Source organism: Triturus cristatus, chromosome 1_2, assembly GCF_964204655.1.
Source record: "Triturus cristatus chromosome 1_2, aTriCri1.1, whole genome shotgun sequence".
Lineage (NCBI taxonomy): Eukaryota > Metazoa > Chordata > Amphibia > Caudata > Salamandridae > Triturus > Triturus cristatus.
This window is the reverse complement of record NC_140580.1, coordinates 171614655-171633271: the sequence shown is the minus strand read 5'-3', so window position 1 is coordinate 171633271 and position 18617 is coordinate 171614655. Positions and strand designations below refer to the sequence as shown.

Below are 18617 nucleotides of genomic sequence, written 5' to 3'. Positions count from 1 at the left end.
CGATCTCGCCTCAACCGGAGAAAAGGACTGAATGCCCTGCTGACCTTGGACCTGCCAGCGAAGTGACTGCACCGAAGTTGGACTGCACCTACTGCTCCTTGGGCTAGTGAAGAGAGGACTGTGCCTATGGTGTCCATGTGGAGGAGGTGTCCTCCTAACTCTGACAAAAGCAGAGAATCCTTCACTGACTTCCTGTGCCAACACCAGCACCACAAAAAGCTGGAGAAGCCTGCCTGGGCGTGTTGGTAGCCCAGATCAGCAGATCATCAATCACCGCACCATGAGACCCAATGCTCAAAAGTTGCGCGTGAGTCTGCTGGCCATGGTAGAGTTGTTGGAGTGCAGTTTGATCATTCTGAATCAGATCTATCGCCAAAAGAATGGAACCGTGGTTTTGTTGTGTCCAGAGACCAGTAGTCCAATGGCGACTGAACCTTTGCTGGATCAAAGAGGACTTCGAGGGACATGAGCCCCTGTGGCCAGTCTCACTCTAACAAGACAGTGGACTGAGGAGTAGTACCGGGACGTTCCCCATTGACCAAACAGCATCCTGTCTCCCTTGCATCAGGACTACTCCATAGAAGTCAATGACAAGTTGCCATTGATGCTAGAACTGGACTTGAGACTGCTTCTTCTTGGAGGTGACTGTTCTTTAAGAATTTGGTAGTCCCCCCTGACCCGCTCTCTAACAGAGTTAGTCACCCTAAGTCACTGGAAGTGACCGCTTTCAAGTTTTCTTGAAAAAAGTTGAAGTCTGAATTTGTTGAATTTTCCAATGCTTGTTCACTGTTGTGTTTTATTGTTTCTTTAAGTAATTGTATCTTCAGAACTCTCTGGTGGATCTTTTTCGTTTTGGTGTCTAAAAATTCAATCAACATAGGCTATTTTTATAAATTTGTGCCAGACTTCTTGAGGGTTGTTTCTTACTTATTTTGGTGCTGTTTCAATGCTTTACACTTGTTCTTTTGTTGAAGCCTGACTGCTGAAAGTCACAGCTACCCAGTGTTGAACTAAGGGTTGACAAACGAGCCTCACTGGATCGAAGACAAGGTTCTGAGTTTATTACACTGTGAGGTCTCTCAACATCACTATATAGTTATCCACATTGCTTCAAAGCTAGACCAAAAGTTTTTGCCTCTGGCTCTTCGCACCGTGAATGCCACAAACGTTCTTTGTCAGGAAGTTCTTGCTCCGGGGAAGCAGTCAAAAATTACTTATCCACTTTTACGACCACATGAAAAAACCTTTTACTGACCTGGCCAATTATGATATGAATGCTTCCAAGCAAATGTTCAATTGTGGCCTGGATTCCGTAGACATGGTGGCTCGATCTCTGCCCACGACTATCAACTTATGCCACCATGCTTGCATGCATTCCATTGGCTTCTCTAGACTGGCCCTCATGGACAAGCCAATTGATGATGATCTGTTATTCAGGCAGAGGACAGGCTCCTCTCTTGAATGTTTTGAAAACTAATGACCCAAGGCCTTCTCCAAGGGCCGGCCTTCTTCAAGGGCCTGCCTCCCTGCTGAAATAATTCCACCAGCAGTCCTGATAATTTCGACCTATTACCGTGCACTATAGTCCGCAACCTGTCCAGATGCCACAACAAAAGTAGTTCTCTTTTTAGAATGGGGTGGATCTAAAGAATTCCAGCCAGAGCAGCAGCACACCATCTTCCACTGGATCTACAGCTTCTGAACATTGACACTCCCTCACCTCCTTTACACAACCACCTTCGGCTGGCGGAGAGGGTCTCCCATTTCTCCACCTGCTGTGAGATAACTTTGAATCGCTGTGTGATCCAGCTGAAACGCAAGGACTATGCCCCGACACCCCCTCCTAGCTTCCTCTCTGGACTGCCCTTCTTGTGTCGGGGCTTGCTCTCTGCCTAAGGCACAGGTTGTTGGAGCCAAAGGTTATTGCATTTCTAAGCAAAGAGGTCATAGAAGCCCTTAAAAGAAAGACATCCATCGACTTTTTGATTCCCAGGAAGGACAGAGGTCCGAGGCCCATCCTGAATGTTTGCCTCTTGAATTTGTTAATTTGGCATGTTAAGTTCAACGTGCTGTCTTTGAGGCAAATTTTGCTGGTCCTGAGCTAGCTGGTGCCCCAGGACCACCCAATACCTACATTCATATGCAAATCTTTCTAGGTTGCAGGCATTATCTGAGGTTCAGCATGGATTTTTCCCTTTTTATATGAGTGGTGCTGGCACAACATGAATGAAAGCATTTCCTCTTTCATAAAGGATTGCATACATTTGAGATATGATTCTGATATTTTTGGCTGACATCAATCTCAGTTTTATATGCCCTATACCTGATTGCAAACACAAGGAGATGATGGATGGAGCGCTGACACTTTTCAGACACTCACCCCCAGGGGTTGAATCCATCATCGTTCTTTAACTCACTTCGCCACCACAGTCAAGACCCAGCTGTATGCAAATCAGTCTTGACCCTGTGCCTCATGGGAACAGTCCAGCCCAAACTGTTAAGCCAGGTCTTCCCTGTACCGGAAACAAGCATCCTGGGACCAGTTTCGCGGTAACAGCCCCCATCAGCCAGGCTAGCTTGAATCCAGTGGCAAAGTGAGCAAGGGACCCACATCTGGGCATACCCTGCCACTTAAGGGCGAACAAAGCAAACACAAGGAGATGATGGACGGAGCGCTGAAACTTTTCAGACGCTCACCCCCAGTCACTGATCTGGGTTGAATCCATAATCGTTCTTTAGCTCACTTTGCCACCCCAGTTCAGACCCAGCTATATAACATTGTTCTGCATTCTGTCCTTCAATTGTTCTTTTTGCATTTGTCACCCCGAGTGGGACAGGTATGTCCAGCCGGGGGTCCCGTGCTCTCCATGCCACTGAAGTCAAGCTAGCTGGCTGATGAGGGGTGAAACCCTGAAACCGGTCCTAGGATGCTTGTTTCCAGTCCAGGGAGGACCTGGTCTGGCAGTTCGGGCTGGACTGTTCCCATAGGGAGCAGGGTCAAGACTGATTTGCATTTGGCTGGGTTCAAACTGGAATGTCATGAGGAGCAAAAAAACGGTGGATTTAGGCCCAGATCTCTGTACCGGGGTGAATGTGTGACATTGTTCTGCATTCTGTCCATCAATTGTTCTTTTTGCATCTATACCCGATCGCCTCATTCATCCTGTTGATAGCCCACCCAAAATTGCAAATGAGTGCCATCAGGCGATTCAAACAATGGCTCCCAAAAGTCTCAGCTTTTGGTGCTGCTCTACAAATCTGTCCTCCCAGATTGGCACTGGTAGATGTATCCCTCCAGTGTCCCTCCACTCAGTTGCTGGGGCATCCCTGTGGTACTTCACAATTGTAGGCAACATCGTTATGAACACCTCATTCGGCTGGAGCACTCATCTGGACAAGGTCAGTGCTGGGCATTTGGTACATGTTGTAACAGTGCCTAACCATACATTTACTGGAGCTGCAGGTGGTGTGTCTAGCCATGAAGGCCCTCCATCACAGAGAGTGCCATTTAAGTGTAGGACAACACCACCACTGTCCATTCATTATCTTAACATACAGGAGACTGTATAGTCTTGGACCCCAAGTAGGGAGGCTAAACTGTTGTGGCAGTTGGCCCAATGACTGAGTTTTTTCCTGATAATGGCTCACCTCACAAGCACCCTGAACGTGTGCGGATCCTAGGAGTCAACTTTCCTCAGTGGCCACAAGTGATTGAATGATCTCAAGATTGGGGTGTCCATGTGTGGATCTCTTTGACAAGACCCAGAACAAGAAATGTTCTAGGTGTTGGGCCATACGTTTGCCTCTAAATGTTACCCTGGATGATGCCTTCAGGTTCAGCTTGTCACAGGACCTGCTGTATGTGTTTCCGCCAATTTCTTTAGAGAGTACTGGGGAAGGTCTAGGAAGATCAAGCACAGCTGATCACCTCACCGTGGGAGAGAAGTATTTCGGGAGCTGTTTTTTTCCCCGTTAAAAATCCTTGCTTCCAAGCGGTTAATCTTTCCTATTGGTCCCCCCTTTTTTGCCAGTTGTTCACTCCCAGGGAGCAGCGCCCCATTACTTGTAGCCTTCCCCTTGTGTGCATTTAGGCTGCGTTGTGTTTTTTCTTTGGTTTCTGCACGTGTTTCAGGAAGGTACCGGTTTCTTCCTCTTGTCGTGTTGTTGCGCGGTGTCTCCGGTAGCATGGGAAGGCTCTCTGTTCACACATCTGCTCCCCCGCCTTGAAATTTTGAGAGTGATTGAAAACAAGCCTGTAAATCTTTTTGCCTTTCTTTTATCGGCATGGTGCCCCACAGCTGGTCGTCCGCTCTGCAAGGACCCAGGGAGGCTGCGCACACGCTTTTTTCTTTCCCCTGTTGTTGGCGTTGATGTTTCCCGTCCTCCCTAACTATTATGGCATGTTCCCTCCTACTCCTTGCTTGTTTAATGGTGTGTTTATTATACTGAACCGGTGACCGGCCTCCTCAAGCTACATTCTTGTTAGATTTTATGAGGGTGAAGTTTCAGAGGCTGCTGATAGCTGTTACTTAAGACCCTTTTTTGCTCTGTTGGTGGCTCAGGCAGCAGCATTCAGCCACCCATTAAGGTTTCAGCACATGTTAAACGTGGCACTTTGGATAATAAAAAAACATGCTTTCATTTTAGATTTTTTTCGGCGCACACAAGGCTGAAGAGCTGAGCACTCTCTGTTGTACGTTGCATACATGGGGGTTCTACCCATTTTTCCTCGCTTGTAAGCGAGGATGTTTAATTTTGTGGCTGCAGGACATGGAGGCAATGACGGGTTGTGTGTGTGTGTAAATACATATATTTTTGTTGTCACTTGCAGCACCAGATTGTGTCCAGCCCACCCTGTGGTGCACAGGTCTTTTTTTTGTGATGACGCTGGTGACTTTAGTAAATATGGCTGTATAGTTTTTAATTCCTTCTGCGCTGTTGTGAATGAGCCAGTGGCTGGATTTCAATGATGAAACTGGGCCTTAATCATGGCTCACCCGTTTATCAACCTGTGTGACCATGTTTATTTAAACCTCATATCTACTCCGTCTGAGAGTGCATATAAGCCAGTTATGCGCCTTTATATAGATCTGTGTAAAGCTCAACCCATGCATCGATCCATCACCTTTTCATATGTTGAATTTCTCAGCACATGAATTTAGCAGTTTGCAAATGGCATTGGTTTCCAAGTCAGTTTGCTATTTTAAGTTTTGTTCTAAATTCGGTATTAAGTGATATGTTGAAATATAACAGTTGTGAGATTCTGAGGAAAGGAGCCCACGAGGGCTAAAATTGGAATATAATGTAAATATTAACATATATATAATGTAAAACAGCTACCCAGTTGGCAGCAGGATCCAGTGGTTCTTACCAGGCTGCTCTGCAGCACCTCCCACAATCCCTGGAGCGGCTGACTGACCATCTATCCGTCATATAGCAGGAAGTGCAAGCTGTTTTGGCCAGAGGGGCTATTGAGAAGTCTGCCTGCAAGTGGGTCATGTTTGCTACTTCCTGGCGCCAAAGAAGGATGGAGACCTTTGTTCTGTTTTAGACCGGCGCCGTTTAAACACCTTCCTCTGTAACGATTGCTCATAGAAGGACAAAGTCCAAATGCTCACCCTGGCCCAGGTCTTGTCTGGCCTAGACCCTGGATGGTAGCGTTGGACCTACAGGACGCCTATTTAAATATACCCGTCTATCTGGCCCACCAGTGTTACCTATGGTTAGTGGTTGGACTGGAGCATTTTCTATTTGCTGTGCTCTCTTTTGATCTTACCAGTGGCCAAACCATCACCATGCTGGCATTTTATTCTCCGCCTCGACACTCTAAGAATGAGGAGGGGCTCAATTGCTTGGCCCCCAGAAGAGTTCTGAGCTTCTACATAGATTGTACCAAAGAACAGCGAGTGGACAACCAGCTATTTGTGGGTTTGACTGTAGCATAAAAACGGCAAGGCTGTGCAGAAAAGAACCACCTTATGCTGGATTGTGCTCTGCATTAAGATGTGCTACGCATTCTACCTGTGACAAAAGCTGCTACTACTGCGTTAGCACACAAGGTCCTTCTACTAGGTATTTGTCAGGCGGCTACGTGAGCGTCCCTCCATACGTTCACAAAGCTCTATTGTCTGGACAAGCATGTCCACCAAGTGTGGCATTTTGCCCACTCGGTTCTACAGGACTTCCTAGTTTGAGTCCATTCTTACCCCAACTCCACTTAAGTACTGCTTTGTTATCCATTCAAAAAGTGAGGAATCTGCAGCTAGAAGTCCATCAGAAGAACAAGTTACTTGCCTTCAGTATTGGTAACACTCTTTCTGGTAGAGTCTTACGAGCCGCAGATTCCTCACCGATCCTCCCTGTTCTGTGATTGGACTCTATTCATTGAAAAAATACCAAGTCTAGAAATCTGCGTACTGGTCACACCAATTTGTTTTTGGGGTTCTCCGTCGGGGGATGTGGACAATCATGTTAGCAACTTATGTCAGGACGCGGAAGTGGCAACTATATAGGCTCCAGACGTCATCTATATAGGCTCCAGACGTCATTTCCATTGAACAGTATCAGTGCAAAGCTGCACGGGGCCATCTACCAGACAGTCTCTACCAGAAAGAACATTACAGAAGTTGAGTAACTTGTTCATTAAACATGTGTGTGAGAAGTTGGCCTGATATATGATGTCACTAATTCTAGTGTACACCTTGTATCAGTCCAAACAACCCTTATGGTGATTGGTTGTAAAGTCAACCTTATAGACCAGCTATCCTAGTGGTAGCATGGACAAGAGCAGTCTTAGGCTAAACTCTGTATGGCATGTGAAGCCAGCTGTTATACCATTTGTAATCCCTTGAATACCAAATGAAAGGACACCACAACAGATATATATAAAAATAGATGTATTTATTCTAGTCAAACCCTCAGCACTCTTTATGAGATTCGAGGTAAGTACAACACAGTCTTATTTAAGCATACATTAAGTCACACAGGTAAGTAATACAGTTAGGCCCTAGGGGCCACGCAAACCATATACTAAGTAAGTGGTATAAGGACCACTGTCACGAACACAGGATAGGCCTAGGCCTAGGGAATCGCTGGGGCTACACTATACTACCAAATGTTAGGAAGTGGGAGGCCCACGGGATTCAGGTGCAGAGTGGGAACACTCACGCGTAATGCGTAAAAGTCGATAGAAATAGTAGTTATTAGAAATTAACAGTTTTAGGACACTTCTGGAATAGCTAGGAAGTCGAGACTTGGAAACTAGACCCTAGGATAGTCAATACCCTTGTGAGCACCGGAGTACTCAAGTTACCTAGCCCACGGGCTGCGGGTGCATAGGTGTGAACTTGCGTCGGGTTTCGTCGTTGACTCCTATGGATGCCTGAAGGAAAGTTGCTGACAGGCAGTCAGTGAAGAGTGTCCGGTGGATCCCAAGGATGGGATCAAGAAGGAAGGATACCTGCAAGCAGAAGGGACAGAGTCTAGGTCACCAGCCAGGAGCCGGGAAGGAACCAGGCGATGTCGTGCAGATGCAGGTGAAGAGGTGAAGCTTGTCGCAACAGCCATGGGTGCCAGGAGACGTCGAGGACGACCAGGACCAGGAGGCGAGCTGTCCCACAAAGGCTCTTGCTGTCGGCGGTGTCTATGTCGAGTTAGGACCCAACAAGCTTTGGCAAGCGGAACCCATGCAGGATGGAGGACTTGCTTCTGGTGCAGACCAGGAAGGTCTGGGGTGCTTCTCTTTCACAGAGGAGCGGGTGCCAGTCTGGAGGAGCCAGACCAGCAAGATGAAAACAAAGGTTCGTCGTCGCAGAGGCTACTACCCAACGGGCCAGCAACCGGACAACACGTCGAGCAACTCTGGTGCAGAAGGGCCCCACGCAGAACACGTGAAGTGTGGGGAGCTGATCTTCTTTGCTGATGGTGCTCGGGATTGGGGCTTCTCAATTCCCCAAGCACAGCCGCGAGGAAGCCTCAGAAGTAGCGCTAGTCAGTTACTAGCCACTTTTCCCAAGTCGCCGGTCCCACGTCCCTCGTCGCCTCCACGGGTCTCAGCTTCGCTGCAGATGTGGATCTGGGTCAGAGGTGTCTGGAAGTCTCGGCGCTGGTCAGTCTCTGCAGTCATTCCTCGTAGGATCAGTCGCAAAGCAAGCAGCGGTCGCTGGATGGTGGCTGGTTGCCCAGGGTGGTCACTCCTTGGCCACAAGGGAGATTTCTTCAGCCTTCTTCCTGAGGTCGAATGTCGAAGGTCCAGAGTTTCTGTTCAAGTTGCAGATTCAAGTTAATCTAATTTAGCAGGGCTCAGCTACCTACTGATATACTGGGCTAGTGGGCTGGGCTACCTGCAAGGTCCCTCCTATGGGTGGGACCAGGAAGGGGAGTGGCTACACCCCCTTTCCTTTGTCCAGTTTCGCGCCAGAGCTGGGGCTGGAGTGCCCCAGCGCCGGTTTGAACTGGACAATGCATGGGACACCTTGTGTGCCCCAGGCAGTGTCTAGTTTCTTTCATCCCTCCCTGCCCCAATACACTAAGGCCTGTCTGGGGTGGTGCTCGCACCTCCCAAGTCAGGAAACCTATTGTCCAAGCCTCCCTCGCTGGAAGGACTCCCAGCAGCAGGAGGTCAGACTTGTGTCTGTGGCAGCAGCATCCATTTTGTGATGCTGGGGCTCTGGTTAACTTTAACCGGGTAAGTAGGTTTCAACATGTCTTCTCCCTCTAGAAGGGAGGAATAATATCCTCATTGCCAGAAATGGTATGGGGGTATTATTCCAAAGTGTTAGACACCTTACACGACATGTTTCGATAAAGCCAAACCATAGTTACCATAACCGTTTAAGATATCTGAAAGAAACACGTTAGTTAGATTCCTCACCTTAGATTCCTCACCTTAGAATATCCCCAGGCGTCAGACTGGATCCGGAAGATTTTTCGTCAGCAATACCCCTTGCGCGTCGCTAGGCGTCGTCTGCGGCTCCGCGTCCGTCGTCGGCGTCGTGCGCCGGGATGACTTCGTCGGAGTACTTAGACGCCGCCCTCGCGCGCTGACGTCAGTTCTTCTTTTTTCCGCGCCAGTAAGCGCCGATCCGGGAGAGCTACCCCTTTTAGTCTTTTTTGACTAAAACTTTTTGATCCTTTTTGATCCTGTCAATCGACATCTGGTGCCGGTAGGATGCCTGGGTTCAAGGCTTGCGATGATTGCCATCGACTGATGTCGGTGACCGATCACCACCGCCGGTGCCTTTACTGTTTAGGCCCCGACCACGACGCGGAGTCGTGCTCCGATTGCCAGGCCCTGACTTCGAAGGCTAGGCGGGAGTGGTCCCGCAAGCTTCTCGAGCTTCGCCACTCGGCTCCGCGTCGTACGCGATCCCGGTCCAGGAGGAGGTCCAAGGATCGCTCGAGGAGCCGCAGCCGACGCCACCATCGATCGTCGGGCTCCAAGTCGTCGGGTAAGTCCAAACACTCTAAGAAGTCCAAGAGACGACATCGCTCTTCGGACTCCCCTCACCGGTCGCGCGACTCGGCCGAGGGTCCGGGTGGTTCCACCCCCGCGGCTCCGTCGGAGCCGCAGGCGCTGCGCAAGTCCCCATACCCTCCGGTCCCTGGGACTGACGCGACGCCGGCGGAGGTCAGTGCCTTCCTCTCGGCCATGAGGAGGCTGGCCCCGCCGTCGACGTCCGCTGGCGCGCCTTCGGGCCCCGCGGACTCGACTGGGCGACCTTGCGGGCCGGCGGCTCCGGCCCCGGCGGAGACTCCGGTCCTGACGCCGCAGGTCCCCGCGGGGCCCATGCCTGGGCCCCCGTCGACACCGGTTGACCTAGTCACGCCTCCTCCGCTGGCGCCGACGCCTGAACCGCCGACGCCACCGGTGCCGCCGGCGCCGCCGGCAGCGGATGGCGTCGAACCCCAGTTTAGCCCTGTTCCGGACCCGACGCCGTTGCGGCGTCGACCGACGCCGCGTCCGGCGCCGCTTGAGCCTCATCAGCTCTACCGTCCGGCTCCGATCCTTCCTCCTGCGTATCAGGAATCGGATGACGGGGGCGACTGGGAGGGGTATGAAGACCCTATGGCTGTTCAGTCGCAGCTTTCACAGGACTGGGCAGAGGAACTGGGGGAGGCCAGTGGGCTGGACACCTCGCCGGACACTGGATTCACTTCGGAGGAGGGTGCAGCATTTTCTGTGGTGCTGCGCAAGGCGGCCGCGGCCCTTGAGCTTGAGCTGCCTGCCGTGGCTGTGAGGACTAACATCCTCACTGAGGTGCTTCAAACGGCTGCAAGCTCCACTGAGCCTCTGTTGCCGTTCAATGAGGCCCTCACTGACGTTCTCCAGGGCACCTGGTCCAAGCCCTCCACAGTCCCTCCTGTGGATAGGAACGTTGCCAGGCGCCACCGCCCTGCTCCGGGCGACCCCAGTTTCCTGTCCCAACACCCCACCCCCGAGAGTCTGGTTATCCAGGCCTCTACCTCCCAATCCTCCTTCCCGACCGCCCCGCCGGACCGGGATTCCAAGAGACTCGAGCAGTTTGGCAAGAAACTGTTCTCGTCCTTTAGTTTGGGCCTGCGGTCTTTGAACACCGCATGTCTCTTGGACCGTTATTCCCACTCCCTGTGGGATGCGGTGGAGGACGTGCTGCCCCTGTGTCCGGAGGAGGTCCAGACACGTCTTACCCAGGCTTTGGCCGATGGGAGGGATGCAGCACGGCACGCCATACGATGTGGGCTTGACACGACGGACTCGCTAGGTAGGGCGATTTCCACCACAGTGGCGCTTCGACGTCACGCCTGGATGCGGTCCACGTCATTTTCCGGGGATGTCCAGAACACCCTCATGGACATGCCTTTTGATGGCACTCGCCTGTTTGGTGAGAAGGCGGACAGTGCGTTGAACCGCTTTAAGGACTCCCGGGCTATGGCCAAGTCCTTGGGCCTCTCGGCTCCGCGGGCGCACACCTCCGCTTTTCGCCCCTTTCGTGGCCAAGGAAGGGGTGCCTCCTCACGTTCGCCTAGCCACCAGCCGCAGAACCAACCTGCGCGCGGTCGCGGACGTGGTTTCCGCCGAGGCGGTTCCGGAGGTCGACGCGGTCAGCCCACATCCACCCCGGCAGCATCCGCCTCAATGCCTTCCTAGTCCGAGCTTTCAGGCCCATTCCACGCCAGTGGGCGGCAGAGTTCGCCATCACCTGCTCCACTGGCGGTCCATCACATCGGACAGGTGGGTGCTGCAAATCGTCCGAAGGGGCTACTCCCTCCCCTTCGAGACGACCCCTCCAGCCATGCCATCGCAGCACCACCGTATCTCGGGGGATCATTTGGCTCTTCTCCACGAGGAAGTTTCGGCCCTCTTGGCCAAGGGGGCCGTCGAGCGCGTTCCGAGCCCGGAAGGGCAAAGGGGGCCTACGCCCTATCTTGGACCTACGGAACGTCAATGCCTTCCTCCGGAAGGAGAGGTTCAAGATGTTAACTTTGGCTCAGGTTCTGGCTGCCCTAGACCCTGGAGACTGGATGGTAGCGTTGGACTTGCAGGACGCATATTTCCACATCCCCGTCCTGCCGGCCCACCGGCGTTACCTGCGGTTCACGGTGGGCCAAGAGCACTTTCAGTTTACCGTGCTCCCCTTCGGCCTTACCAGTGCCCCTCGGGTGTTCACGAAAGTGATGGCGGTGGTCGCAGCTCATCTGCGCAGATCAGGGGTTCCAGTCTTCCCCTATCTCGACGACTGGTTGTTGAAGACGGGCTCGCCCCACCTCCAGACTACGGCGGATCTCCTGCATTTGCTGGGATTTTCCATCAACGTGCCGAAGTCACACCTGAGTCCCTCTCAAAAGCTCCTCTTCATCGGAGCAGTTCTCGATTCGGCGCAGTTCCGGGTCTATCCGCCGGAACAGCGGGTCCGGGATATTCAGGCCCTGATGCCCATCTTTCGGCCTCTATCCTGGGTTTCGGTCAGGCTAGTGTTGCGGCTTCTGGGGCTGATGGCCTCCTGCATCCTACTAGTGCATCACGCCAGGCAGCGCATGCGGGCTCTGCAGTGGGACCTGAAGTTTCAGTGGGCCCAGCATCACGACAACCTGTCCGACCATGTCTTGATCTCGGAGGGCACTGCACAACAGTTGCAGTGGTGGCTCACGGACCGCGATTGGGTCGCGGGCAAGAGCCTCTCCCTTCCCCACCCGGAGCATGTCGTAGTGACGGATGCGTCCCTCCTGGGATGGGGTGGCCATATGGGAGAGGCGGAGATCAGAGGCCTCTGGTCTCCGGCGGAGTCTCGCCTCCACATCAACTTGTTGGAGTTGAGAGCGATCCGACTTGCGCTGAAAGCCTTCCTTCCCTCTGTCAGGGGAAGTGTCGTGCAGGTGTTCACGGACAACACCACCGGCATGTGGTATTGCAACAAACAGGGCGGGGTGGGGTCGTGGACCCTTTGTCAGGAGGCTCTGCGCCTCTGGACATGGCTGGAACACCAGGGCGTCACCCTGGTGGTTCAACATCTGGCGGGCTCTCTGAACGCCAGAGCAGACTAACTCAGCCGCCGGTGCATGATGGATCACGAATGGCGTCTGAACTCCGAGGTGGCACAAGGTCTCTTTCAGCAGTGGGGAGAGCCTTGGTTAGATCTATTCGCCACCGACGAGAACGCGCAATGTCAGCAGTTCTGCGCGTTGGAATTTCCAAGGCGGCACTCGCTCGGCGACGCTTTTCGTCGCGAGTGGAGTTGCGGTCTGTTGTACGCCTTTCCGCCTATACCACTTCTGCCCAGAGTGCTGAAGAAGATCAAGCACGACCGGGCCCAAGTCATCTTGGTGGCTCCGGATTGGGCACGAAGGTACTGGTATCCCGAGCTACTCAGTATGTTGACCGATCCTCCGATACGTCTGCCCCTTCGGGAGGATCTTCTGTCGCAGCAGCAGGGGACGGTCCTCCACCCGAACCTGTCCAGCCTCCACCTCCATGCGTTGAGATGGAGCGGCGGCAGTTGATGCCATTTGACTTGCCTCCTGAAGTCTGTGATATCATTCTGGCAGCCAGGCGTCCCTCCACAAAGACGGTATACGCCTGCCGGTGGAACAAATTTGTGGCATGGTGCACAGCAAAGGCTGTGGATCCCCTTTCCGCCCCTCTTTCTGAGGTTCTCTTCTTTCTTTGGCCCGGCAGGGCTCTGCCCTGGGCACCTTGAAAGGTTATCTTGCTGCTATCTCTGCCTTCCTACGGCTTCCTGATCAGCCTTCTCTTTTCAAGTCCCCTGTCGTTACACGCTTTCTAAAAGGCATTACTCACACGTTCCCTCCTGTCCCTTTTGTAATGCCTCAGTGGGACTTGAATCTTGTTCTCACATTTCTAATGTGCGCTCCCTTTGAGCCTCTTCATAATTGTCCTCTTCGTCTGCTGACGCTTAAGACTGCTTTTCTGGTAGCCATCACCTCGGCTAGACGGGTGAGCGAGCTCCAGGCTTTATCTTCAAAGCCTCCTTTTCTCTCTGTTCATCCGGACAAGGTTGTCCTTCGGCTTCGTCCCTCCTTTCTTCCGAAAGTGGTGACTCCATTTCATCTTGGGCAGTCGGTCACCTTGCCCACCTTCTTTCCGCCTCCGCATCCTTCCAAAGAGGAAGAGAGGCTCCACCGTCTGGACCCCAAACGTGCGTTCTCCTTTTATCTGGACCGCACAAAGCAGTTCCGGGTGGACGACCAGCTTTTTGTTGGATACGTGGGTGCCAAGAAGGGGAAAGCTGTGCACAAACGGACCATCTCTCGGTGGGTCGTTTTGTGCATCAAAATTTGCTATTCATTGGCGAAAAAGGACCCTCCTGTTGGGCTGCGCGCCCATTCTACTCGGGCTACAGCGGCTACTACTGCTTTGGGACGAGGAGTCCCTTTGCAGGACATCTGTCAGGCGTCAACGTGGGCTTCGATACACACGTTTGCTAGACATTATTGCCTTGACAGCCAAGTCCGGAGGGATGGCTTCTTCGGCCGTTCTGTCCTCCAGGACTTTCTGGTGTGATCTTGGTTCGCAGACCCACCACCGGGGATGGTATTGCTTGGGTATCTATTCTAAGGTGAGGAATCTAACTAACGTGTTTCTTTCAGATGAACAAGTTACTTACCTTCGGTAACGATGTATCTGTAAGAAACATTAGTTAGTTAGATTCCTCACCGACCCACCCATCCTCCCCGTTCTGCGAACTGACATCTAGGGTTAAGGTTGTCCTTTTCAGGCCCCTAGAACTTTTTGGCACCAGTGTCGGTCTCTTGCATGGCTCTGCGTTCCTGGCGCGGATAGCTATGTACAAGAACTGACGTCAGCGCCCGAGGGCGGCGTCTAAGTACTCCAACGACGTCATCCCGGCGCACGACGCCGACGACGGACGCGGAGCCGCAGATGACGCCTAGCGACGCGCAAGGGGTATTGCTGACGAAAAATCTTCCGGATCCAGTCTGACGCCTGGGGATATTCTAAGGTGAGGAATCTAAGGTGAGGAATCTAACTAACTAATGTTTCTTACAGATACATTGTTACCGAAGGTAAGTAACTTGTTCTATAAGGTACTTTAAGAGTATATGGTAGGCTATATCATAGAACAGCTACAAGGACATGGTTCCGAAAGCTGCAGACAGGCTCAGCTCATGCTAGAGCACCATCTCACATGTTACCAAGCACTCTGCCTCCAGGATTGTTAAGGCCTGCCATAGGAGTGGCTGATAGGTACACGTGTGTCTATATATAAGGTAGGTATAGGAATACTACACCTAAGCAAGGAGTGATTACACGACCTTGCCCCAGCTGAGTGATCAGCCAGTTGTCATAATGGAAGGCCAGGCCAGGGGTGGCACAATACATGCTGCAGCCCCTGGTAGGTCTAGGGTACACCTATGCCCTGGGTACCTAAGGTACACTATACAGGGGCCAATAAGGTGATCCTAACCAATTGGGTTATGCACCTAAAGTACATAGTAGGAATTTAGAGAGAGAACAGCTGGGCTGTGGGTCTGATTAGTAGGCCCACAGCCACATCTAAGTCGAAAACCAGTGAAGCAAAAGCAAAAAGTGGGGGTGAACATAGAAAGCAGACCCTACTCTCCTACAATGTGAGAATAAGACACAAGGTAAAAGGTAAATCACATGCTCAGTGTTGTAGCTGCCTCCTGCCACTGCATTGTCTTGTTTGCCAATGTCCACTTGCAAAGTCGGAGGAACAGGAGCACAAGTAGAAGTTATTTCTTGTAATAACCAAATAGACCATCTATATAGTCCTATCTCTACGTTGAACAAAACTAAATAACTTGGAGAGTTGGGTAATGAACTTGTGAGCACAAGGCTAAGTGGGCCAGTAGGGTGTTAGTGAACCACCGATTATTAAGCCACTGTTCTTCTTAAAGAGCTAGATCACTTTCTGCAGTATCAAACAATATTATTAGACATTGCATGCGTTTGACTGAAAGTGCTTTGGGTAACCTGTTCTTCAATAAATACTTAATGCGGTTTATATATCTAGTATACAAAAATAGAAATCAGTATTAGGCCACTCTCCGTTTTACATGTTAGTAATTGAAACCTTTTTTTCATTTGACAATTTTCCTATTGCTTTAGGTGAGTCACATTGATGTAATTTCAGCAGAGCAAGCAAAAGACTTTGTGGAAGATGACACAACTCACGGCTGAAGCGCATGGGACTTAGTGGCAGTTTTTTTTATTGCAACTTCAACAGTTTGAGGACTACAGGAATCAAATTCACAAGGGATTTGGACATTTGCCTGGAACACTTGGACTAATTGTTCATTAGTTTTCAAACTAGAATTTTAACAAATGTCGGATCAGAGGCTATAATATTTTGTTTCAGAAGAGCTTGCACATCCATTTTATGTCTATTGCTATGCCTTTTTATAAGATGCTCGTTGACCGCTTTTATAAGGAGTTCCAAAATGTTTGCACCCTTAAATCTCTGTGTATAGTGTACCATTGTTTTAAAGCTTTATTAGAAGTGCTTATGTATTTCAAATTAATTGTACTTTTACCATTTATACAGCCTTGTGTTTTTTTTAATTGCTTCAATTAAACAGTTGATTTTATCAGTATAATATTGTCTTTGCTCTCCATTTAATTGTAGGAAACTAATCTGTACATGTATGATTGTTTCAATACAGTAATAATGATCATGATAAGCGGAACATATCAGAACTTGCATCCAGTCAATGGACACATACAGCATGTATGGTATATCTGATGGATACTTATACTCGCTGATACCTCACCTGTGTAATATCCCCAGGTGCCAAATTGGATGTGGAAACTTTTATAGCTCTTCCCTGCTTGTAGAAGACATTTGACTCCATTCCAGCACCAGAAGGAACACTGAAGCGATAAAGCACCCATCTTGGCACATTGATGTCAGTTCCTTTTTTCCACACCCTTTGACTTTGATCTGGAGCACTCTCCTCCTTGTTCAACATTCTCCTCAGAGAAGCTCCTCAGATTTGCAAATGCATTGCTTAGGGATGTTGTCCTCTAAAATGTCATAGTTCAAGCCCTGCTGAAATTGTGACAGACACATTTCTGAAACAGGCTTCTAACCACAGATTCCTCACCTTGTTAATACCCCGTTGCGCCAGACTGGTTCCGGAGAATTCTCGATAGCACCTCCCTTGCCCATCAGTAAGTGGTTTTGTGCTGCTCCATGTCTGATCTACCCCACCCCATATGTGACGTCGTTGCCACTATATCTGCACACACTGACATCAGTTCCTTTCTTTCCGCACTTTCTGACACTGATTTGGAGCACCTGGATATTTTCTCGACAGAAATTCATCCCTCAAACTTTTACCAGTGCCCAAGGGGCATGTCCCCTTCAAAAAATACACAATTTAAGCCAGTTAGAGAGTGTCACTACCACGACTCTGCTTTCTGTCTCTATTTTACTAGGGCATCTGCGTAGCCAATCTCGCTGTCGCATAACTCAGAAGGAAGTCAAAGAAGACTCGGTCTCAGTCAATGCCGAAGGCATAGACGCACTGCTGAGGCTAATCTCGTGACTGATCATTTCGAAGTTGCGATGCCCAGGTAAGTAAAAAAAGTTTAAAAAAAATAGGAAGTCCAAGTATGACTCCCCTTCGTCCTACCACTACAACCATTCAGAGTCGCATTACACCCCGTGTACCTCTAGGCTGCGGAGTTGTTCCCCAATTTCTGACCCAATAACTACACAGCTCCCTATGCACCCCAACTAACCCTGAGCTATTGGCAAGGCATCAACAGCTCAACTGAAAGCAGCCTTTACCAAATATGTGGTACTTCTCCAGATCCCTTGAGCTTGCCTTCAGGTTACCACTGCTGGATTCGTCCTAGACACCGACTGTGTTGCTCATCATCGATCTAACGATGGCCCCTTATTCAAGTTCAGCTCCTTTGGCTCAGAACAACTTCAGGCACCATGACCGACACCGAAAACCCAAGTTTCAGCGCCATCACAGACTTCTGAAGTGGAGCCAATAGTTTTATCTAATTCCAAAACACATCAGCAACCTCCCCTGAAGCCACAAAGTGTTTGTCATTTTTAATATTCGGACCCTGAAACCCAACACCTTGATGATGATGCTAGCAATGGGAGCCCTTATGATAATGAAAACATTTCAGAACTTGCTAGCTACCAGTGGCCTGGACACTTCTATGGACATTGGCCTTTCCTCACCCAATCTTTCCACGGTAACTGAGGAGTCTGCCTCCTTTGCCACATTGATCCAAACAACTTCCTGTGGGTGTTGGACCTCAACTGCATAGGTTAGGACTAATGTTTTAACATAGGTCCTGCACCCAGAACAGACTAACCTGGAAGCTCTTATTCCCTTAAATGAGGTGGTTCCCAAAATCGACTCCTGGTGCAGTAGGGATACCCGGGTTCAAGTCCTGTAGCGACTGCCGTCAGAACATGTCGGAGGCGGACCCGCATGATGCGTGTCTCTTCTGCTTGGGCGCGCCCATAACCCCGAGACGTGCCCCGATTGTCGGGCCATGGCGCCAAAGGCCTTGCGGGAACGTTCCCGAAAGTTGTTGGAGGTCCCGCAATCGGTTCCATGCCACTCCAGGTCCCGCTCCCGTGGGAGGTCGAGGGACCAGTCGCGGAGCCGACGCCATCGTTTGTCGGAATCGGGGACCGGTAAGTCGAGGTGCCATAAAAAGTCGAAGGAGCGGCATCGCTCTTCGTCTACCCCGGTTGCTGGACACGGTGGAGGGGGCGGGTGGTCACTCCCCCGCAGCTCCGATGGTGCCTCCGTTGTTGCCTGTGGCCTACCTGCCCTTCCCGGGGCTGGGGGCAACTTCGGAAGAAATACAGGGCTTTCGGGCCCCGTGGACCCGTTGGGTGGTTCTGCCCCTGTGCCGCCGCCTTTGGCCCTTGCTACGCCAGCAAGATACCCTGTGGCGCCGTTGGCTCCAGCCTCGGCGCGTCGCCGGCAGATACCCTGCGGCACCGTTGGCTCCAACCTCGGCGCCACCACAGGCTACGCCAGCAGATGCTCTGTGGCGCCGTTGCCTCCGGCATCGGCGCCGCCTCCGGTTTCGGGGCCGACACCGGACACGACGCTGTTGCCCCCAGGCCCGGACTACTTCAATCCTGGATTGGTCTATT

The 18617-nt window shown here is 51.1% G+C and overlaps 1 protein-coding gene across 1 annotated transcript in view; it reads left to right on the top strand.

The window, feature by feature from the left end:
* SMC3 (structural maintenance of chromosomes 3) overlaps positions 1–16074 on the top strand; it is a 789692-nt gene extending 773618 nt beyond the window's left edge. The window contains exon 29 of the mRNA XM_085603430.1: positions 15587–16074. Within this exon, the coding sequence (XP_085459556.1) occupies positions 15587–15658 (72 nt within the window). The 3' untranslated portion in view covers positions 15659–16074. The remainder of the gene's footprint in view (positions 1–15586) is intronic.
* The last annotated feature ends 2543 nt before the right edge of the window (positions 16075–18617 follow it).